General features: G+C 51.6%; 1 protein-coding gene across 15 annotated transcripts in view; it reads left to right on the top strand.

The window, feature by feature from the left end:
- The window catches only part of smarce1 (SWI/SNF related, matrix associated, actin dependent regulator of chromatin, subfamily e, member 1), a 163689-nt gene that overhangs the window by 91972 nt on the left and 47909 nt on the right, over positions 1-23808 (top strand). For 9 of the 15 annotated variants that reach the window (XM_059957851.1, XM_059957844.1, XM_059957845.1 and 6 more), the window contains one exon: positions 13999-14070. The exons of the other annotated variants lie outside the window; for them this stretch is intronic. In XM_059957851.1, coding sequence (XP_059813834.1) covers positions 13999-14070 — 72 coding nt within the window. The remainder of the gene's footprint in view (positions 1-13998; positions 14071-23808) is intronic. 15 annotated transcript variants of the gene reach the window in all.

Genomic DNA, 23808 nt, shown 5'->3' with positions numbered 1-23808 from the left:
CTGTAATAGGTGGTGTGAGCTTGTCCCCATCACCAGCCCCCGGCTATAACTACTGTAATACGTGGTGTGAGCTTGTCTCCATCACCAGCCCCCGGCTATAACTACTGTAATAGGTGGTGTGAGCTTGTCCCCATCACCAGCCCCCGGCTATAACTGCTGTAATAGGTGGTGTGAGCTTGTCCCCATCACCAGCCCCCGGCTATCACTACTGTAATAGGTGGTGTGAGCTTGTCCCCATCACCAGCCCCCGGCTATAACTGCTGTAATAGGTGGTGTGAGCTTGTCCCCATCACCAGCCCCCGGCTATCACTACTGTAATAGGTGGTGTGAGCTTGTCCCCATCGCCAGCCCCCGGCTATAACTACTCTAATAGGTGGTGTGAGCTTGTCTCCATTAGCACCCCCCGGCTATCTCTACTGTAATAGGTGGTGTGAGCTTGTCCCCATCACCAGCCCCCGGCTATAACTACTGTAATAGGTGGTGTGAGCTTGTCTCCATCACCAGCCCCCGGCTATAACTACTGTAATAGGTGGTGTGAGCTTGTCTCCATCACCAGCCCCCGGCTATCACTACTGTAATAGGTGGTGTGAGCTTGTCTCCATCACCAGCCCCCGGCTATCACTACTGTAATAGGTGGTGTGAGCTTGTCTCCATCACCAGCCCCCGGCTATCACTACTGTAATAGGTGGTGTGAGCTTGTCTCCATCACCAGCCCCTGGCTATCACTACTGTAATAGGTGGTGTGAGCTTGTCCCCATCACCAGCCCCCGGCTATAACTACTGTAATAGGTGGTGTGAGCTTGTCTCCTTTAGCAGCCCCCGGCTATCACTACTGTAATAGGTGGTGTGAGCTTGTCTCCATCTCCAGCCCCCGGGTATAACTACTGTAATAGGTGGTGTGAGCTTGTCCCCATCACCAGCCCCCGGCTATAACTACTGTAATAGGTGGTGTGAGCTTGTCTCCTTTAGCAGCCCCCGGCTATCACTACTGTAATAGGTGGTGTGAGCTTGTCTCCATCACCAGCCCCCGTCTATAACTACTGTAATAGGTGGTGTGAGCTTGTCTCCATCACCAGCCCCCGGCTATAACTACTGTAATAGGTGGTGTGAGCTTGTCCCCATCACCAGCCCCCGGCTATAACTACTGTAATAGGTGGTGTGAGCTTGTCTCCATCACCAGCCCCCGGCTATAACAACTGTAATAGGTGGTGTGAGCTTGTCCCCATCACCAGCCCCCGGCTATAACTACTGTAATAGGTGGTGTGAGCTTGTCCCCATCACCAGACCCCAGCTATCACTACTGTAATAGGTGTTGTGAGCTTGTCTCAGTCACCAGCCCCCGGCTATAACTACTGTAATAAGTGGTGTGAGCTTGTCTCCATCACCAGCCCCCAGCTATAACTACTGTAATAGTTGGTGTGAGCTTGTCTCCGTCACCAGCCCCCGGCTATAACTACTGTAATAGGTGGTGTGAGCTTGTCTTCATCACCAGCCCCCGGCTAACACTACTGTAATAGGTGGTGTGAGCTTGTCTTCATCACCAGCCCCCGGCTAACACTACTGTAATAGGTGGTGTGAGCTTGTCCCCATCACCAGACCCCAGCTATCACTACTGTAATAGGTGTTGTGAGCTTGTCTCAGTCACCAGCTCCCGGCTATAACTACTGTAATAAGTGGAGTGAGCTTGTCTCCATCACCAGCCCCCGGCTATAACTACTGTAATAGGTGGTGTGAGCTTGTCTCCATCACCAGACCCCGGCTATAACTACTGTAATAGGTGCTGTGAGCTTGTCTCCATCACCAGCCCCCGGCTATCACTACTGTAATAGGTGCTGTGAGCTTGTCTCCATCACCAGCCCCCGGCTATAACTACTGTAATAGGTGGTGTGAGCTTGTCCCCATCACCAGCCCCCGGCTATCACTACTGTAATATGTGCTGTGAGCTTGTCTCCATCACCAGCCCCCGGCTATAACTACTGTAATAGGTGGTGTGAGCTTGTCCCCATCACCTGCCCCCGGCTATAACTCCTGTAATAGGTGGTGTGAGCTTGTCTCCATCACCAGCCCCCGGCTATCACTACTGTAATAAGTGGTGTGAGCTTGTCTCCATCACCAGCCCCCGGCTATCACTACTGTAATAGGTGGTGTGAGCTTGTCTCCATCACCATCCCCCAGCTATCACTACTGTAATAGGTGGTGTGAGCTTGTCCCCATCACCTGCCCCCGGCTATAACTACTGTAATAGGTGGTGTGAGCTTGTCCCCATCACCAGACCCCAGCTATCACTACTGTAATAGGTGTTGTGAGCTTGTCTCCGTCACCAGCCCCCGGCTATAACTACTGTAATAGGTGGTGTGAGCTTGTCCCCATTACCAGCCCCCGGCTATAACTACTGTAATAGGTGGTGTGAGCTTGTCCCCATCACCAGCCCCCGGCTATAACGACTGTAATAGGTGGTGTGAGCTTGTCCCCATCACCAGCCCCCGGCTATCACTACTGTAATAGGTGGTGTGAGCTTGTCCCCATCACCAGCCCCCGGCTATAACTACTGTAATAGGTGGTGTGAGCTTGTCCCCATTACCACCCCCCGGCTATAACTACTGTAATAGGTGGTGTGAGCTTGTCTCCATTACCAGCCCCCGGCTATAACTACTGTAATAGGTGGTGTGAGCTTGTCCCCATTACCAGCCCCCGGCTATCACTACTGTAATAGGTGGTGTGAGCTTGTCTCCATCACCAGCCCCCGGCTATCACTACTGTAATAGGTGGTGTGAGCTTGTCTCCGTCACCAGCCCCCGGCTATAACTACTGTAATAGGTGGTGTGAGCTTATCCCCATCACCAGCCCTCGGCTATAACTACTGTAATAGGTGGTGTGAGCTTGTCCCCATTACCAGCCCCCTGCTATAACTACTGTAATAGGTGGTGTGAGCTTGTCCCCATTACCAGCCCCCGGCTATAACTACTGTAATAGGTGGTGTGAGCTTGTCTCCATCACCAGCCCCCGGCTATAACTACTGTAATAGGTGGTGTGAGCTTGTCTCCATCACCAGCCCCCGGCTATAACTACTGTAATAGGTGGTGTGAGCTTGTCCCCATCACCAGCCCCCGGCTATAACTACTGTAATAGGTGGTGTGAGCTTGTCCCCATCACCAGCCCTCGGCTATAACTACTGTAATAGGTGGTGTGAGCTTGTCTCCATTACCAGCCCCCGGCTATCACTACTGTAATAGGTGGTGTGAGCTTGTCTCCATCACCAGCCCTCGGCTATAACTACTGTAATAGGTGGTGTGAGCTTGTCCCCATCACCTGCCCCCGGCTATAACTCCTGTAATAGGTGGTGTGAGCTTGTCTCCATCACCAGCCCCCGGCTATCACTACTGTAATAAGTGGTGTGAGCTTGTCTCCATCACCAGCCCCCGGCTATCACTACTGTAATAGGTGGTGTGAGCTTGTCTCCATCACCATCCCCCAGCTATCACTACTGTAATAGGTGGTGTGAGCTTGTCCCCATCACCTGCCCCCGGCTATAACTACTGTAATAGGTGGTGTGAGCTTGTCCCCATCACCAGACCCCAGCTATCACTACTGTAATAGGTGTTGTGAGCTTGTCTCCGTCACCAGCCCCCGGCTATAACTACTGTAATAGGTGGTGTGAGCTTGTCCCCATTACCAGCCCCCGGCTATAACTACTGTAATAGGTGGTGTGAGCTTGTCCCCATCACCAGCCCCCGGCTATAACGACTGTAATAGGTGGTGTGAGCTTGTCCCCATCACCAGCCCCCGGCTATCACTACTGTAATAGGTGGTGTGAGCTTGTCCCCATCACCAGCCCCCGGCTATAACTACTGTAATAGGTGGTGTGAGCTTGTCCCCATTACCACCCCCCGGCTATAACTACTGTAATAGGTGGTGTGAGCTTGTCTCCATTACCAGCCCCCGGCTATAACTACTGTAATAGGTGGTGTGAGCTTGTCCCCATTACCAGCCCCCGGCTATCACTACTGTAATAGGTGGTGTGAGCTTGTCTCCATCACCAGCCCCCGGCTATCACTACTGTAATAGGTGGTGTGAGCTTGTCTCCGTCACCAGCCCCCGGCTATAACTACTGTAATAGGTGGTGTGAGCTTATCCCCATCACCAGCCCTCGGCTATAACTACTGTAATAGGTGGTGTGAGCTTGTCCCCATTACCAGCCCCCTGCTATAACTACTGTAATAGGTGGTGTGAGCTTGTCCCCATTACCAGCCCCCGGCTATAACTACTGTAATAGGTGGTGTGAGCTTGTCTCCATCACCAGCCCCCGGCTATAACTACTGTAATAGGTGGTGTGAGCTTGTCTCCATCACCAGCCCCCGGCTATAACTACTGTAATAGGTGGTGTGAGCTTGTCCCCATCACCAGCCCCCGGCTATAACTACTGTAATAGGTGGTGTGAGCTTGTCCCCATCACCAGCCCTCGGCTATAACTACTGTAATAGGTGGTGTGAGCTTGTCTCCATTACCAGCCCCCGGCTATCACTACTGTAATAGGTGGTGTGAGCTTGTCTCCATCACCAGCCCTCGGCTATAACTACTGTAATAGGTGGTGTGAGCTTGTCTCCATCACCAGCCCTCGGCTATAACTACTGTAATAGGTGGTGTGAGCTTGTCCCCATTACCAGCCCCCGGCTATAACTACTGTAATAGGTGGTGTGAGCTTGTCTCCATCACCAGCCCCCGGCTATAACTACTGTAATAGGTGGTGTGAGCTTGTCTCCATCACCAGCCCCCGGCTATCACTACTGTAATAGGTGGTGTGAGCTTGTCCCCATCACCAGCCCCCGGCTATAACTACTGTAATAGGTGGTGTGAGCTTGTCTCCATTACCAGCCCCCGGCTATCACTACTGTAATAGGTGGTGTGAGCTTGTCTCCATCACCAGCCCTCGGCTATAACTACTGTAATAGGTGGTGTGAGCTTGTCTCCATCACCAGCCCTCGGCTATAACTACTGTAATAGGTGGTGTGAGCTTGTCCCCATTACCAGCCCCCGGCTATAACTACTGTAATAGGTGGTGTGAGCTTGTCTCCATCACCAGCCCCCGGCTATAACTACTGTAATAGGTGGTGTGAGCTTGTCTCCATCACCAGCCCCCGGCTATCACTACTGTAATAGGTGGTGTGAGCTTCTCTCCATCACCAGCCCCCGGCTGTCACTACTGTAATAGGTGGTGTGAGCTTGTCTCCATCACCAGCCCTCGGCTATAACTACTGTAATAGGTGGTGTGAGCTTGTCCCCATCACCACCCCCGGCTATAACTACTGTAATAGGTGGTGTGAGCTTGTCCCCATCACCAGCCCTCGGCTATAACTACTGTAATAGGTGGTGTGAGCATGTCTCCATTACCAGCCCCCGGCTATCACTACTGTAATAGGTGGTGTGAGCTTGTCTCCATCACCAGCCCTCGGCTATAACTACTGTAATAGGTGGTGTGAGCTTGTCTCCATCACCAGCCCTCGGCTATAACTACTGTAATAGGTGGTGTGAGCTTGTCCCCATTACCAGCCCCCGGCTATAACTACTGTAATAGGTGGTGTGAGCTTGTCTCCATCACCAGCCCCCGGCTATAACTACTGTAATAGGTGGTGTGAGCTTGTCTCCATCACCAGCCCCCGGCTATCACTACTGTAATAGGTGGTGTGAGCTTGTCCCCATCACCAGCCCCCGGCTATAACTACTGTAATAGGTGGTGTGAGCTTGTCTCCATTACCAGCCCCCGGCTATCACTACTGTAATAGGTGGTGTGAGCTTGTCTCCATCACCAGCCCTCGGCTATAACTACTGTAATAGGTGGTGTGAGCTTGTCTCCATCACCAGCCCTCGGCTATAACTACTGTAATAGGTGGTGTGAGCTTGTCCCCATTACCAGCCCCCGGCTATAACTACTGTAATAGGTGGTGTGAGCTTGTCTCCATCACCAGCCCCCGGCTATAACTACTGTAATAGGTGGTGTGAGCTTGTCTCCATCACCAGCCCCCGGCTATCACTACTGTAATAGGTGGTGTGAGCTTGTCTCCATCACCAGCCCCCGGCTATCACTACTGTAATAGGTGGTGTGAGCTTGTCCCCATCACCAGCCCTCGGCTATAACTACTGTAATAGGTGGTGTGAGCTTGTCTCCATTACCAGCCCCCGGCTATCACTACTGTAATAGGTGGTGTGAGCTTGTCCCCATCACCTGCCCCCGGCTATAACTACTGTAATAGGTGGTGTGAGCTTGTCTCCATCACCAGCCCCCGGCTATAACTACTGTAATAGGTGGTGTGAGCTTGTCTCCATCACCAGCCCCCGGCTATAACTACTGTAATAGGTGGTGTGAGCTTGTCTCCATCACCAGCCCCCGGCTATAACTACTGTAATAGGTGGTGTGAGCTTGTCTCCATCACCAGCCCTCGGCTATAACTACTGTAATAGGTGGTGTGAGCTTGTCCCGATTACCAGCCCCCGGCTATAACTACTGTAATAGGTGGTGTGAGCTTGTCCCCATCACCAGCCCCCGGCTATCACTACTGTAATAGGTGGTGTGAGCTTGTCCCCATCACCACCCCCCGGCTATTACTACTGTAATAGGTGGTGTGAGCTTGTCTCCATTACCAGCCCCCGGCTATAACTACTGTAATAGGTGGTGTGAGCTTGTCCCCATCACCAGCCCCCGGCTATAACTACTGTAATAGGTGGTGTGAGCTTGTCCCCATCACCAGCCCCCGGCTATCACTACTGTAATAGGTGGTGTGAGCTTGTCTCCATCACCAGCCCCCGGCTATCACTACTGTAATAGGTGGTGTGAGCTTGTCTCCATCACCAGCCCCCGGCTGTCACTACTGTAATAGGTGGTGTGAGCTTGTCCCCATCACCAGCCCCCGGCTATAACTACTGTAATAGGTGGTGTGAGCTTGTCTCCATCACCAGCCCCCGGCTGTCACTACTGTAATAGGTGGTGTGAGCTTGTCTCCATCACCAGCCCCCGGCTATAACTACTGTAATAGGTGGTGTGAGCTTGTCCCCATCACCAGACCCCAGCTATCACTACTGTAATAGGTGTTGTGAGCTTGTCTCTATCACCAGCCCTCGGCTATAACTACTGTAATAGGTGGTGTGAGCTTGTCCCCATTACCAGCCCCCGGCTATAACTACTGTAATAGGTGGTGTGAGCTTGTCCCCATTACCAGCCCCCGGCTATAACTACTGTAATAGGTGGTGTGAGCTTGTCTCCATCACCAGCCCCCGGCTATAACTACTGTAATAGGTGGTGTGAGCTTGTCTCCATCACCAGCCCCCGGCTATCACTACTGTAATAGGTGGTGTGAGCTTGTCTCCATCACCAGCCCCCGGCTGTCACTACTGTAATAGGTGGTGTGAGCTTGTCCCCATCACCAGCCCCCGGCTATAACTACTGTAATAGGTGGTGTGAGCTTGTCCCCATCACCAGCCCTCGGCTATAACTACTGTAATAGGTGGTGTGAGCTTGTCTCCATTACCAGCCCCCGGCTATCACTACTGTAATAGGTGGTGTGAGCTTGTCTCCATCACCAGCCCTCGGCTATAACTACTGTAATAGGTGGTGTGAGCTTGTCTCCATCACCAGCCCTCGGCTATAACTACTGTAATAGGTGGTGTGAGCTTGTCCCCATTACCAGCCCCCGGCTATAACTACTGTAATAGGTGGTGTGAGCTTGTCCCCATTACCAGCCCCCGGCTATAACTACTGTAATAGGTGGTGTGAGCTTGTCCCCATCACCAGCCCTCGGCTATAACTACTGTAATAGGTGGTGTGAGCTTGTCCCCATTACCAGCCCCCGGCTATAACTACTGTAATAGGTGGTGTGAGCTTGTCTCCATCACCAGCCCCCGGCTATAACTAATGTAATAGGTGGTGTGAGCTTGTCTCCATCACCAGCCCCCGGCTATAACTACTGTAATAGGTGGTGTGAGCTTGTCTCCATCACCAGCCCCCGGCTATAACTACTGTAATAGGTGGTGTGAGCTTGTCTCCATCACCAGCCCCCGGCTATAACTACTGTAATAGGTGGTGTGAGCTTGTCTCCATCACCAGCCCCCGGCTATAACTACTGTAATAGGTGGTGTGAGCTTGTCTCCATCTCCAGCCCTCGGCTATAACTACTGTAATAGGTGGTGTGAGCTTGTCCCGATTACCAGCCCCCGGCTATAACTACTGTAATAGGTGGTGTGAGCTTGTCCCCATCACCAGCCCCCGGCTATCACTACTGTAATAGGTGGTGTGAGCTTGTCCCCATCACCACCCCCCGGCTATTACTACTGTAATAGGTGGTGTGAGCTTGTCTCCATTACCAGCCCCCGGCTATAACTACTGTAATAGGTGGTGTGAGCTTGTCCCCATCACCAGCCCCCGGCTATAACTACTGTAATAGGTGGTGTGAGCTTGTCCCCATCACCAGCCCCCGGCTATCACTACTGTAATAGGTGGTGTGAGCTTGTCTCCATCACCAGCCTCCGGCTATCACTACTGTAATAGGTGGTGTGAGCTTGTCTCCATCACCAGCCCCCGGCTGTCACTACTGTAATAGGTGGTGTGAGCTTGTCCCCATCACCAGCCCCCGGCTATAACTACTGTAATAGGTGGTGTGAGCTTGTCTCCATCACCAGCCCCCGGCTGTCACTACTGTAATAGGTGGTGTGAGCTTGTCTCCATCACCAGCCCCCGGCTGTCACTACTGTAATAGGTGGTGTGAGCTTGTCTCCATCACCAGCCCCCGGCTATAACTACTGTAATAGGTGGTGTGAGCTTGTCTCCATCACCAGCCCCCGGCTATAACTACTGTAATAGGTGGTGTGAGCTTGTCCCCATCACCAGACCCCAGCTATCACTACTGTAATAGGTGTTGTGAGCTTGTCTCTATCACCAGCCCTCGGCTATAACTACTGTAATAGGTGGTGTGAGCTTGTCCCCATTACCAGCCCCCGGCTATAACTACTGTAATAGGTGGTGTGAGCTTGTCCCCATTACCAGCCCCCGGCTATAACTACTGTAATAGGTGGTGTGAGCTTGTCTCCATCACCAGCCCCCGGCTATAACTACTGTAATAGGTGGTGTGAGCTTGTCTCCATCACCAGCCCCCGGCTATCACTACTGTAATAGGTGGTGTGAGCTTGTCTCCATCACCAGCCCCCGGCTGTCACTACTGTAATAGGTGGTGTGAGCTTGTCCCCATCACCAGCCCCCGGCTATAACTACTGTAATAGGTGGTGTGAGCTTGTCCCCATCACCAGCCCTCGGCTATAACTACTGTAATAGGTGGTGTGAGCTTGTCTCCATTACCAGCCCCTGGCTATCACTACTGTAATAGGTGGTGTGAGCTTGTCTCCATCACCAGCCCTCGGCTATAACTACTGTAATAGGTGGTGTGAGCTTGTCTCCATCACCAGCCCTCGGCTATAACTACTGTAATAGGTGGTGTGAGCTTGTCCCCATTACCAGCCCCCGGCTATAACTACTGTAATAGGTGGTGTGAGCTTGTCTCCATCACCAGCCCCCGGCTATAACTACTGTAATAGGTGGTGTGAGCTTGTCTCCATCACCAGCCCCCGGCTATCACTACTGTAATAGGTGGTGTGAGCTTGTCCCCATCACCAGCCCCCGGCTATAACTACTGTAATAGGTGGTGTGAGCTTGTCTCCATTACCAGCCCCCGGCTATCACTACTGTAATAGGTGGTGTGAGCTTGTCTCCATCACCAGCCCTCGGCTATAACTACTGTAATAGGTGGTGTGAGCTTGTCTCCATCACCAGCCCTCGGCTATAACTACTGTAATAGGTGGTGTGAGCTTGTCCCCATTACCAGCCCCCGGCTATAACTACTGTAATAGGTGGTGTGAGCTTGTCTCCATCACCAGCCCCCGGCTATAACTACTGTAATAGGTGGTGTGAGCTTGTCTCCATCACCAGCCCCCGGCTATCACTACTGTAATAGGTGGTGTGAGCTTGTCTCCATCACCAGCCCCCGGCTATCACTACTGTAATAGGTGGTGTGAGCTTGTCCCCATCACCAGCCGTCGGCTATAACTACTGTAATAGGTGGTGTGAGCTTGTCTCCATTACCAGCCCCCTGCTATCACTACTGTAATAGGTGGTGTGAGCTTGTCCCCATCACCTGCCCCCGGCTATAACTACTGTAATAGGTGGTGTGAGCTTGTCTCCATCACCAGCCCCCGGCTATAACTACTGTAATAGGTGGTGTGAGCTTGTCTCCATCACCAGCCCCCGGCTATAACTACTGTAATAGGTGGTGTGAGCTTGTCTCCATCACCAGACCCCGGCTATAACTACTGTAATAGGTGGTGTGAGCTTGTCTCCATCACCAGCCCTCGGCTATAACTACTGTAATAGGTGGTGTGAGCTTGTCCCGATTACCAGCCCCCGGCTATAACTACTGTAATAGGTGGTGTGAGCTTGTCCCCATCACCAGCCCCCGGCTATCACTACTGTAATAGGTGGTGTGAGCTTGTCCCCATCACCACCCCCCGGCTATTACTACTGTAATAGGTGGTGTGAGCTTGTCTCCATTACCAGCCCCCGGCTATAACTACTGTAATAGGTGGTGTGAGCTTGTCCCCATCACCAGCCCCCGGCTATAACTACTGTAATAGGTGGTGTGAGCTTGTCCCCATCACCAGCCCCCGGCTATCACTACTGTAATAGGTGGTGTGAGCTTGTCTCCATCACCAGCCCCGGCTATAACTACTGTAATAGGTGGTGTGAGCTTGTCTCCATTACCAGCCCCCGGCTATCACTACTGTAATAGGTGGTGTGAGCTTGTCTCCATCACCAGCCCCCGGGTATAACTACTGTAATAGGTGGTGTGAGCTTGTCTCCATCACCAGCCCCCGGCTATAACTACTGTAATAGGTGGTGTGAGCTTGTCTCCATTACCAGCCCCCGGCTATCACTACTGTAATAGGTGGTGTGAGCTTGTCTCCATCACCAGCCCCCGGGTATAACTACTGTAATAGGTGGTGTGAGCTTGTCTCCATCACCAGCCCCCGGCTATAACTACTGTAATAGGTGGTGTGAGCTTGTCTCCATTACCAGCCCCTGGCTATCACTACTGTAATAGGTGGTGTGAGCTTGTCTCCATCACCAGCCCCCGGGTATAACTACTGTAATAGGTGGTGTGAGCTTGTCCCCATTACCAGCCCCCGGCTATCACTACTGTAATAGGTGGTGTGAGCTTGTCTCCATCACCAGCCCCCGGCTATCACTACTGTAATAGGTGGTGTGAGCTTGTCTCCATCACCTGCCCCCGGCTATAACTACTGTAATAGGTGGTGTGAGCTTGTCCCCATTACCAGCCCCCGGCTATAACTACTGTAATAGGTGGTGTGAGCTTGTCTCCATCACCAGCCCCCTGCTATCACTACTGTAATAAGTGGTGTGAGCTTGTCTCCATCACCAGCCCCCGGCTATCACTACTGTAATAGGTGGTGTGAGGTTGTCTCCATCACCAGCCCCCGGCTATCACTACTGTAATAGGTGGTGTGAGCTTGTCCCCATCACCAGCCCCCGGCTATAACTACTGTAATAGGTGGTGTGAGCTTATCTCCATCACCAGCCCCCAGCTATCACTACTGTAATAGGTGGTGTGAGCTTGTCCCCATTACCAGCCCCCGGCTATAACTGCTGTAATAGGTGGTGTGAGCTTGTCTCCATCACCAGCCCCCGGCTATAACTACTGTAATAGGTGGTGTGAGCTTGTCCCCATTACCAGCCCCCGGCTATAACTGCTGTAATAGGTGGTGTGAGCTTGTCCCCATTACCAGCCCCCGGCTATAACTACTGTAATAGGTGGTGTGAGCTTGTCCCCATTACCAGCCCCCGGCTATAACTGCTGTAATAGGTGGTGTGAGCTTGTCTCCATCACCAGCCCCCGGCTATCACTACTGTAATAGGTGGTGTGAGCTTGTCTCCATCACCAACCCCCGGCTATAACTACTGTAATAGGTGGTGTGAGCTTGTCCCCATCACCAGCCCCCGGCTATAACTACTGTAATAGGTGGTGTGAGCTTGTCTCCATTACCAGCCCCCGGCTATAACTACTGTAATAGGTGGTGTGAGCTTGTCTCCATTAGCACCCCCCGGCTATAACTACTGTAATAGGTGGTGTGAGGTTGTCTCCATCACCAGCCCCCTGCTATCACTACTGTAATAGGTGGTGTGAGCTTGTCCCCATCACCAGCCCCCGGCTATAACTACTGTAATAGGTGGTGTGAGCTTGTCTCCATTACCAGCCCCCGGCTATAACTACTGTAATAGGTGGTGTGAGGTTGTCTCCATCACCAGCCCCCGGCTATCACTACTGTAATAGGTGGTGTGAGCTTGTCTCCATCACCAGCCCCCGGCTATAACTACTGTAATAGGTGGTGTGAGCTGGTCTCCATCACCAGCCCCCGGCTATCACTACTGTAATAGGTGGTGTGAGCTTGTCTCCATCACCAGCCCCCGGCTATCACTACTGTAATAGGTGGTGTGAGCTTGTCCCCATCACCAGCCCCCGGCCATCACTACTGTAATAGGTGGTGTGAGCTTGTCCCCATCACCAGCCCCCGGCTCTCACTACTGTAATAGGTGGTGTGAGCTTGTCCCCATCACCAGCCCCCGGCTATAACTACTGTAATAGGTGGTGTGAGCTTGTCTCCTTTAGCACCCCCCGGCTTTAACTACTGTAATAGGTGGTGTGAGCTTGTCCCCATTACCAGCCCCCGGCTATAACTACTCTAATAGGTGGTGTGAGCTTGTCTCCATTAGCACCCCCCGGCTATAACTACATTAAGGAACCTGACTGTATACTAGATGCAACCAACTGAAACCACATTTCCTCTAGGCTACGGTACACCCACGATACAGTGCATATATCCCATAGAGCACGCAGACCAAAATATTTCCATAAATACGTTAGTAAAATATAATTCAAAATGCGTGGCGCAGGTAAACAGTAAACAGCTCGCTATCCTGGTGACGAGACCTCAGTGGTGGCCAGGTACACTTTAGTCTCACTGCCTGGGGAAGGAGCTGTTCCCCAGTCTGACCGTCCGAGTCCTGATGCTCCCGTACCTCCTCCCTGGTGGTTGTGAGTCGAAGAGATTGTGGGAAGGATGGCAGCAATCCTCAGCAAAGTGTTGGTGCCTTCATATGTAACCTTGTCACAAGTAGGAAAGAGGGAGACCCTGAGGTCCCCCTCGGCTGTTTTTACTGTCCTCTGTAGGGTCTTGAGATCCTACACTCAGTGGCAAAGCCAGACAGGACCCTCTCGGTGGTGCTCTGGTAGAAAATCGTTAGAATGGGTGCGGGCGGAAAGAGCCAAGTATTGTTCTCAGAAAGATCAAAATGTGAAGCTGCTGTCTTTGGGGGGTATTTGGCATAACCAGCGTCCATTTCTTTCAACAGAGGGGCAGGTTACAGACTGCAGTTTTGATAGGAATCCCAGCCGTTGACGCCTTCATGTCAGAGCAGTTTGTGTCACCCTGGTGGCCTCACTGATTTTGGCATTGATGGCTTCCAGTGTGCTGAATTTCAGTAGCCTACTGTCTACGTTTGGCAGGGTTTCCTGTGAAAATTAAGGTTAGGTGGGCCCCGTTCTGTGCTGCAGCGGCCCATGACTCCAGAATCTCACTTGGGCATTAAACTATTACCCAAAGCGCCGTGTCGTGCAGGGGTCTACGGACCTCTCGGTTAACGGGAGGGGGCTTCGGTGGAAAAGGGGGGCTGGGAGCCCCTGACATAGTGAGAGCTCTTGGCACCCTAATCACTTCAAACTACCTTGCAAGCCAAGCCTCAGGTTAGCTGGTACGGGAAGCGAAATTCTGAGGCGGTGTAACTAGATTGGCGGGGTAACTGTTAAACAGGAGGAGGTTTTGTCATCATGATTGTCTGTCTTGTTTTCTTCCCACGTAACAAACTACATAACTTGTGTTTATAAACAGGATTCTTGTGGCCCTTCGGCCCCATTTCACAACGGAACACCTCGCGCTTCCAGTATAATCGGGAGGGAAAAGGTGAGTTTCAAATTTCAAAATCACAGATACCGAGTGTAAAGGAGCCGCCTTGGCAGGGTCAGAGAACGAGTCTCCGCATGGTCCATCCGCGCTGGGTGTTTGATTTTCGTGCCCTTTCCGGCACGCAAGCGTAAAGGAGAGTGAAATAGTTGTCAGTCTGGATTTGCCTTTCCACCTTTCACCCCCCCCCCGACCCACGACCTCCAGTTGTAGTCCCAACCAGCCTCAGTGGAAAAATCCTGCTTGCATTTACCCTATCCGCACCCGTCCTAATTTTGTAGACCTCCACCCGATTTCCCTTTGTTTTCCTACGCTCCAGCCAAAGGAGGTCCTAACCTTTCCCTGTAACTCAGCTCCTGGCAAGAGACTTGTAAACCTTCTCTGTACTCTTTCAACCTTACTGACCTCCTTCCTGTGGGTAGGTGACCAAAATAGCACACAGTACTCCCAAGTTATACAACTTCAACATAACGTCCCATCTTCTGTGCTCGGTACTTCGATTTACGAAGGCCATGTGGTTTAATGTCTCCTGTGTAAAGGAGATCACAATAGTCGTTACTCTGGGATCTTATTCAGCTCAAGAAACACTAAGATAAAGAACACAATAAAAAATATAAATCTAAGCATGTAAGATAGCTTATAATTAGACTGTAAGTCCATAAAGTGACACTAGGTACAGGAGTGTCTGTACATAAGGTGACCCTGGTAAGAAATGATAAAGTAGTAGTGGTTGGGGGGTTGTGGAGGTGTTGATCAGCCTCACTGCTCTGGAGAAAGTCACTGTTTTTGAGTCTGGTGGTTCCTGGTGTGGATGATATGTAGCCTCCTCCCCGACGGGAGTGGGACAGACAGTCCTTGAGCAGGGTGGGTGGGGCCCCTTTCTGTATCTGTGTCTGTGATTGTGTGGGTAGGCTGGGGAGGGGGATGCGTTGGGCAGTTTTGACTCCCCGTTGTGGAGAATTCCTGTCTGTCACGGTCCAGTTTCCGCACCGGGCAGTGATGCATAGTGTTGGGCCGCCCCCCACTGGCCATCTGTAGAATGACAGGAGTACGGGTGTGCAAAGTCTGGCTCTTTCGAGGCTTTGGTGAAATTTCCCGACTGTGTAGGATGTTGTTCTGGGATCCGTCTGCAGGAGACCGCTTCCTCAGATACAAATACATTTTCCACCGTTAGGGAAACGAAAGGAGGGTGCTGCTGCAAATAGTCGTAGATGGAAGCCTTGTTGAATAAAGGGACTTCTTACACTCATTAAATAAAAAGCGCGGGCGAAACCGATAAGCCAATTTCAGGAGCAGAAAAAGGATGCTGCAGATGCTGGACATCCAGAGCGACACAGACATGTAAAATGCTGGAGGAACTCAGCAGGTCAGGGGGATTTGCAGTGGATGTGTCAGGCCAAGACCCTTTATCAGGACTGGAAAGGAATGGGGCAGATGAAAGAATCAGGTGCTTGGTGGTGGGGGGGGAGAGGAAGGAATGCAGGTGAGAAGGTGAAGGGTGAAGCCTGGTGAGGTTGGGGGGGGGGGGGGTAATGAAATAAGAAGCTGGGAGATGACAGGTGGGAAAGGTAAAGGGCCGGAGTGGAAGGAATCTGGTAGGGAGGAGAGTGGACTGTGGCAGAAAGGGAAAGAGGAGGAGGCATTGGTGGGAAGTGATAGAGGAGAGGTAAGAGGGGGACCAGAGTGGGCAATAGAAGAAGAGGGGCTGGAGGGCACAGCCTCAGAATAGAGGGCCATTCCTCTAGATCAGAGTTGAGGAATTTCTCCAGGCAGAGGGTTGTGAATGTGTGGAATTCATTGCCAAGGGCGGCTGTGGCACCCAAGCCGTTGGGTGTGTTTAAGTCAGAGGCTGAACAGTTCCTGATTTGAAAGGGCATCAGAGGTTATGGGGGAGAAAGCAGGAGAGTGGGAGTGAGGCTCGTTGGGCTAACTCTTGCGACTCTAACCTATTAAAAGTAACGGCAAAGTGAAAAGGATGCAGCATCATGATTCCTGCAGTGTACACGGAAGCTCAGCGGTTAGCTTGGCGCTAGTACGGCTGAGGAGTACGGCATTTAATTCCAGGACCAAGATTTCGTACCCTGTGACCCGAGTGTGATTACTCCGGTTTCCTCCTGCAGTCCGGTTGGTCACTGTAAATTGCCCCGCAGTTAGGCTGGGGTTAGATCAGTGAGTTGCTGGGCCGTGCCACTCGTTGGGCTGGTTTGTGATCCGCTAGAATTTATGCTGTGCGTGCCCTCCCTTGTCGCTATAATGACGTGGATACGTGCGCCTCCAAAGCTGCTTCACAATCGCAAAGGGAAGTAACGTGAAGAGTTTCCATCAGAGCACACAAGCAAATAGATCCAAAGTCACTTCACGGGACCGGAGTCTGAAACGACCTTGGAAAACCCAGGCTATGATTGTGAGATGAGATCATTCGTTAGTCTGCCTGCACATGTGTACAACCAAACGAAGCAAAACTTCCTCCGTGCACCCGCACAACCTGTATCACAGACAGCAAATAAACCAGAATGTTACAGTGAAAGTTAATAAAATATAGTTCAAATGAGCACGTAGTGCGCCAGCACGGGCAAACCGTAAAGTGCTCGCGGTCCCAGTCACGAGACCCGGGTGGTGGCCGGGGATTCACTAGTCTCACAGCCCGGGGGAAGGAGCTGTTCCCCAGTCTGACAGACCCAGTCCTGATGCTCCCGTACCTCCTCCCTGACGGTGGTGGGCCAGAGAGATTGTGGGATGGGTGGGGGGTGACGAGACCCCAGTGGTGGCCGGTTATTCATCAGTCCCCCAGCCCGGGGGAAGGAGCTGTTCCCCAGTCTGACAGTCCCAGTCCTGATGCTCCCGTACCTCCTCCCTGACGGCGGTGGGTCAGAGAGATTGTGGGATGGGTGGGGGGTGACGAGACCCCAGTGGTGGCCGGTTATTCATTAGTCCCCCAGTCCGGGGAAGGAGCTGTTCCCCAGTCTGACAGACCCAGTCCTGATTCTCCCGTACCTCCGTCCTGACGGTGGTGGGTCAGAGAGATTGTGGGATGGGTGGGGGGTGACGAGACCCCAGTGGTGGCCGGGTATTCATCAGTCCCCCAGCCCGGGGGAAGGAGCTGTTCCCCAGTCTGACAGTCCCAGTCCTGATGCTCCCGTACCTCCTCCCTGACGGCGGTGGGTCAGAGAGATTGTGGGATGGGTGGGGGTGACAAGACCCCAGTGGTGGCCGGTTATTCACGTCACCCAGCCCGGGGGAAGGAGCTGTTCCCCAGTCTGACAGATCCAGTCCTGATGCTCCCGTACCTCCTCCCTGACGGTGGTGGGTCAGAGAGATTGTGGGATGGGTGGGGGTGACGAGACCTCAGTGGTGGCCGGTTATTCATCAGTCCCCCAGCCCGGGGGAAGGAGCTGTTCCCCAGTCTGACAGTCCCAGTCCTGATGTTCCTGTACCTCCTCCCTGACGGCGGTGGGTCGGAGAGATTGTGGGATGGGTGGGGGGTGACGAGACCCCAGTGGTGGCCGGGTATTCATCAGTCCCCCAGCCTGGGGGAAGGAGCTGTTCCCCAGTCTGACAATCCCAGTCCTGATGCTCCCGTACCTCCTCCCTGACGGCGGTGGGTCAGAGAGATTGTGGGATGGGTGGGGGGATCAATACAAGCATTAGGATCGGAATTTTCTCAAAATGCTGGTTTTCACAAGAGGGGGAAATGGCGGTACTTGCTAGAAAGGTTGTAAGACCCACCCTTTCATCTTTACTTGAATGTATTGTAACTCTGTGTCCACTTTCCCCTTGGCATTTCACCAAAACTCATCCACGTCAGTGATCTCTGTACGACTGGAATATTGAAAGGCTTAGATAGAGTGGACGATGGGATGGTCTTTTATATAGTGGGGGGAGCCAAGGACCAGCGGGCACAACCTCATAATACAAGGGCATCCATTTAGAACAAGGATGAGGAGGAATTTCTTTAGCCAGAGGGTGGTGAATCCGTGGAATTCATCGCCACAGACGGCTATGGATGCCAAGTTATTGGGTGTATTTAAAGTGGAGGCTGATTGGGCGTCAAGTGTTAAGGGGGAGAAGGCAGGGTTTGAGAGGGATAATGAATGCCAGAGCACTCTTGATGGGCTGGATGGCCTAATCCTGCTCCCATGTCTTATGATCAAAGGCCAACCTATCCCATCATTTTTGACACCGCTAATCGCTCCTCTAGCTCTGCTGTTCTCTTGCTGTGTTCGATCGCACCTGAGCGGGTCCAGTCTTTCTTATCCAGCTGAGCCATTGCCAGCACTGCAAGCTTGGGCCTGCGGTCCTCCAGGATTCTGTCCTTGGGCTCCTTCCGGTTTTGAGCTCCGTGCCTCCTCACGGCAACGTTTTTCCACAGCGTTCTCATTATCCTGCTGAGCGTGGCTGACACCCGTCTGTACCTTGCCGGGTGGCTTGTGTGGCACTGCCGAAGCTTGGGAAGAACAAAGCCGTGGTCCTTGATCACTGCCGAGAAGTACCTTTCCCTGGCCGTTCACCGGGAAGCACCCCACCCGGACCCCAATTCAGCTCATCGTAAGTGATTCTGAGTTGCGTTTTGGAAGAGTTAACCCAGAGCCCTGCTATGGCTGCCCATTTTCATCTCCTACCCTGACCGTACTAGTCTTCATCCAACGTTAGACCGTCTCTTTGATCCATTAGACCTTAAGACTTAAGAGCAGAATTAGCCCATTCCATCCTTGGCTGGTTTACTATCCCTCTCAACCTCATTCTCTTGCCTTCTCCCCGTCACCTCTGACACCCTGACCTAATCTAGAACTTGTCAAACTCTGCTTTAAATACACCAAGTGACTCGGCCACCATAGCCGTCCGTGCCAACGAAAACACCAACGAAAGAAATTCCTCTTCACCTGTGCGCTGAAGGGGCGTCCTTCCATTCGAAGGCTGTGCCCACAGGTCCTAGACTGGCCCACCATTGGAAACATCCTCTCCAAGTCCGCTGTAGATAGCCCTTTCGGTATTCAGTAGGTTCCGATGAGACTCCCGAGTACAGGCCCAGAGCCATCAAGCGCCCCTCATACATTAACCCTTTCATTCCCAGAAGAGGGACCGCTAACGCTCTTCTAGCAGCATTATAGGACTATTCAGCAGCGTCCTAGATCTGACAATTGACCTTGTTATGGGTTTGTACCTTTTACGTTTACCTGCACTGCACTTCCTCTGTAATACTGACTGACATATTTTGCATTTTGTTACCGTTTTCCCTCGGGCTACCCCGATGCACTGTTGTTATGAAATGACCTGTTATGGGTATCTGTGCTTAAGGACTTTGCGCAGTGCTGCGGTGAAAAGACGTCTTCCATCTGCGTAGATACAGCCAGGGTGCCAAGGACTTTCCCACAGTGCTGCACTTGTGCCGATGTTGAGCAAGGAGCAAGCTTGCGACCCCTGCCGTGAGCCAAAGCACATTCGGGACGGTGAGGGTGGAGGTGGCAGAGCGAGAGTATTAGGAAGGAGTGGGGTGATGGGTGTGGCACAGGTGCAGACACACCCGGCCCTTAGACGCCAGGGAGGGTCATTTGATTACAAACAATGGGTTTATTGTTCATTACAGAATGTCTCGCTGGTGCTTCCCCTTTTCCCAACTACTTCCCCCTCTCTCTGGCCCCCCCCCACTTCCCACTCTCAGTCCACAGTAGAGTCAGGTTTATCATTACTCACACATGTCATAATTATGTTTTATGCAGTAGAATGACAAACATAAAATTACTACAATATCATGCAAAAGAGTCGGGCACTATAGCTATACAGCTGCAAGCAAAATTTTGTGAACCGTTTGCAGTTACCTGGTTTTCTACATTAATTACTCATAAACTGTGGTCTGATCTTCATCCAAGTCAACAGACAAACACAACCTGCCTAAGCTAATAACTCACAAACAATTGTGCTTTTTCTTGTCGTTACTGAGTACGCGATTTAAGCAATCACAGTCTAGGTTTAACAAAAGTGTGTGAGCCTCTGGGGTTGCGCCTTCTGCAAGAGTTCTCCGTCCCAACCGTGAAGCACGGTGGAAGGAGCATTGTGGTTTGGGGCTGCTTTGCTGCTTCTGAGCCCGGACAGCTTGCAGTTGTTGGGGGAGAGCAATGAATTCAAAATTGTGTCAAGACATCTTGCAGAAGAATGTCAGGGTGTCGCTGTGTCACCGGAAGGTTAACAGAAGTTGGATGATGCATCAAGACAGTGATTCGAAACACAAGAGTAAAATCAACAACAGAATGGTTTAAAGAGAGGAGCATTTGTGTTTTGGGTTGGCCAAGGCAGAGTCCAGACCTCAACCCAATTGAGTTGCCGTGGCAACACCTGAAGAGGGTTGTTCATGCACGTCATCCCAGAAATACTGATGAACTGAAACGGTTTTGAATGGAGGAGTGGTCTACAATTCCTCCTCCACGTTGTACGGGAAACACTTGTGGAGGTTATTGCTGCTCAAGGAGGTTCTACCGGTCACTAAATACAAGGGTCCACATACTTTTTCCAGCCTAGTCTATGAATGATTAAACGATGTGTTCAATGAAGACATGAAACGAATAATTGTTTACATGTTACTAGTCTAGGTAGATTGCATTTGCCTATTATTAGATGAAGATCATATCACATTTTATGAGTATTTAATGCAGAAAACCAGGTATTTGCAAAGGATTCACAAAGTTTTTCTTGAAACTTTATGTATGTGTCTGACTTTCAGTACATGTGGTATTAATAAACTGATTTACCCTTCCCAATAAAGTCCCTGTCTCCCATAAAACCATCATTGGGGCTTTTGTTGTAACTAGAGCAGGTGTTCCCAATCTTTTTTATGCCGTGGACCAGTGCCATTAACCAAGCGGTCTGTGGACCCCACATTGGGATGCAGACTTCTTTGTTCCGGTGCTACTTTGTCAGTGCTTCCAATAAAGTTGAATTCTTTCCAAAATCTGCTTTCTGTACACTGACCATTTCAGTTCTTCCAAATAAAAACACAAAATGCCGGCAGAACTCAGCAGGCCAGACAGCATCTATGGGAGGAGGTAGTGACGATGTTTCAGACCGAAAACCCTTCATCGGGAGACAATTTCTCCACACCTTTGTTCGAAATGGACGTCCTTCAGTCCTGAAGTCGTGCCCTCTTGATGAAGGGTTTCTGGCCCACTGAGTTCTACCAGCATTTTGTGTTATTTATTTCCAGCATCTGCAGATTCACTCGTGTTGCCTTTCAGTTCTTCCAAAGTTGCGTTAGCTGGGTTCCTGTCCAGTGCTGCCTGCTCGTTGGAACATGTCTCAGTTTTAATTTTCGAGTTGTTCCATTGACTTGCCCTTATTTTTGTCTAGTCCCTTCAACCCAATCAGCTTCAGAGGTATTGGTGTTTCTCCAGATCTGCCTTAAGCATTCACCAATCTGGAGCAACTTACACCAAATGCCAGAGGAACTCAGCAGGTCAGGCAGCATTCTGTCGGTCAGTGTGGACCATGGGTGTTGCATCCATGATGCGATGTGGAGAGCAAGCTGCTGCCTGTGTAGCAGGCTTCTCCTTCTCTGCACAGCTGAGAAGTCCAAGGGAACGGCGGAGACCCATACAGTTTGGCACCAGGAGTTGCCAGTCAACGTTGAACTCAGGGACTCTGGCTTGGGTCTTTCCCCTCGTTCACTCCCGATGCCTTCCCCGTGAGCGGGTATAGCCGCAAGGCAGCGGTGGCTTTGAGATCAGAGTTTTCCTTCTCCCAGATGAGCTGGCAAGCCCCATCTGCCCAAAGCGACTGGTTTTAAGGTGCCAGTGACCCACCTTTGCCCCTTCTGCAGTCAGTGGGAAGTCGGGCTGTGAAGTGGAGCTGGACTTGCTTTGTCAGAGACGCACGGCATTGGGAGCAATGAATAAGTAGTGGGAGTTTGTCCCCACTACCACCGGAGAGGAATAAGCAGTTGCCATTTTGGGCTGAGACCCTTCATCAGGACTGGAAAGGAAAGGGGAAGAATAAAAATGTGGGTGGGGAAGGAAAACAAGCTTGAAGGTGATAAGAGTAACCAGGTGGGTGGGAGAGGAGGTGATAAGTGGAAAATTTACTTTGGAAATTGGCCCTTAAAGAATTTACCAATCAGTCGCTGAATATTTGAGGTGGAATAAAATTTGGAACAGAATAGGGAACAAATCTAAATAAATAAACTTTTTTTTCTACCTTTGTTGCACAAGTGTTGCAGCTTCACATACACAAAAAAAACAGGAATTATGTGATCTAGATCATTTTGCAGGAATGCAGTTCCCGCATAACACGGGGGATCATGTTATGTCCCTGTGCGATTCACTGTCTGCCTGTGTTTGATAAGACATGCGGGGAGCTCTCTGGGAGGCTCGGCTATCTTCAAGACCTTTCCTGACCAAAAGCTGCTGCTGTTAGTAACCAGACATCTCACCGCCAGCTGCTGAAGGTGGTAGATTTCAGAAGCTTGTTGCCTGAGGCACTGGAGTGAAGCCAAGTGTGGAGTGCAGTCTGCAGGCTCTTGTGTGAGTGTCAGGGCACTGAGGAATGCTTCAGAACAGAGGGGTCTGGGAATGCAGGCCCACAGTTCCCTGAATTGGCATCACAGGTAGTTGGTGTCGTGAAGGAAGCTTTTGGCTCATTGGCCTTCTTAGATCAGGAGTTGCTGCCCATTGAGCTGCTGGGATTTAGGGCAGCAGAGAAGGTCCCAGGCTTGGTCTTGGCCTGCTCCATCGTGCCAGTAGCTTCCTCTTGCTTTTCACCGCTGTCTGTCGTGCAGGTCCTGGGTGGAGGCTCGGGGAATACCGTCGCACTCGGACGCAGAAAGTTTCTTCACTGCCGTTCGACCAGAACCCGGGCTTTCGGTCGCGGTTTCTTGTGGGCAGGGGTGACCGCTACCAAGCGCAGTGCTCTGGCTCCAGGCCGCTGAGGCCCAGCCACGACAGGGCTCTGCTCCTCTTGCTATGTGCCTGAGTTGTGATGTCCTGTTGAAGTCGCGTCAGATGGAGGATCGTGTGCAGCTGTGGTCACCTACCCACAGGGAGGATGTCATTAAGATTGAAAGCGCGCAGAGAAAATTTACAGGGATGCTGGCGGCACCCGGGCGATAGGGAAGGGTTGAATAGATCAGGATCTTGCTTCCTGGAGTGTAGGAGAATGCGGGGAGATTTCATAGAGGTATACAAAATTATGAGGGGTATATATAGGAGGAAGAGTGGCAGTAAGTCTCCACCAATGGAGGTGTAAGGCTTTCCTTTCCTTGGGCGAGGTGTAGCACCTGCTTAGCCCCCCGATCAGGGTCACATGAAACCGTGGGGGCAGGTGGTGGACGGTCGTACGAGCAGCCGGTGCAGATCACAAGTCCCAGTGATGCGACCACTGACACCAGGCAGACAATCTCTGAAGAGTATTGACAACGGCCGGGGGGGGGTCACCCATCTCGTAAAGACACACTGCCCAGCCAAAAGCGTTGGCAAGTGGCACATGATGTTATTTGAGGAGACTCGTGCAGAACAGAACCATTGGCACAGACCATATCTCCATCCGAGCATTCTACACTTCCTTATGTATACAGACACACATGCAAACACACAGACACACACAGACTCACACGCAAACACACACGCACACAGACACACACTCGCACTCACACACACACACAGACTCACACGCAAACACACACGCACACAGAGACACACACACTCACAGACTCACACGCAAACACACACACGCACACAGAGACACACACACACTCAC

This window comes from Hypanus sabinus (genome assembly GCF_030144855.1).
Source record: "Hypanus sabinus isolate sHypSab1 chromosome X1 unlocalized genomic scaffold, sHypSab1.hap1 SUPER_X1_unloc_7, whole genome shotgun sequence".
In the NCBI taxonomy this organism is placed as follows: Eukaryota; Metazoa; Chordata; class Chondrichthyes; order Myliobatiformes; family Dasyatidae; genus Hypanus; species Hypanus sabinus.
The sequence above is the reverse complement of the archived record's forward strand: the minus strand, read 5'-3'. Positions and strand labels throughout refer to the sequence as shown.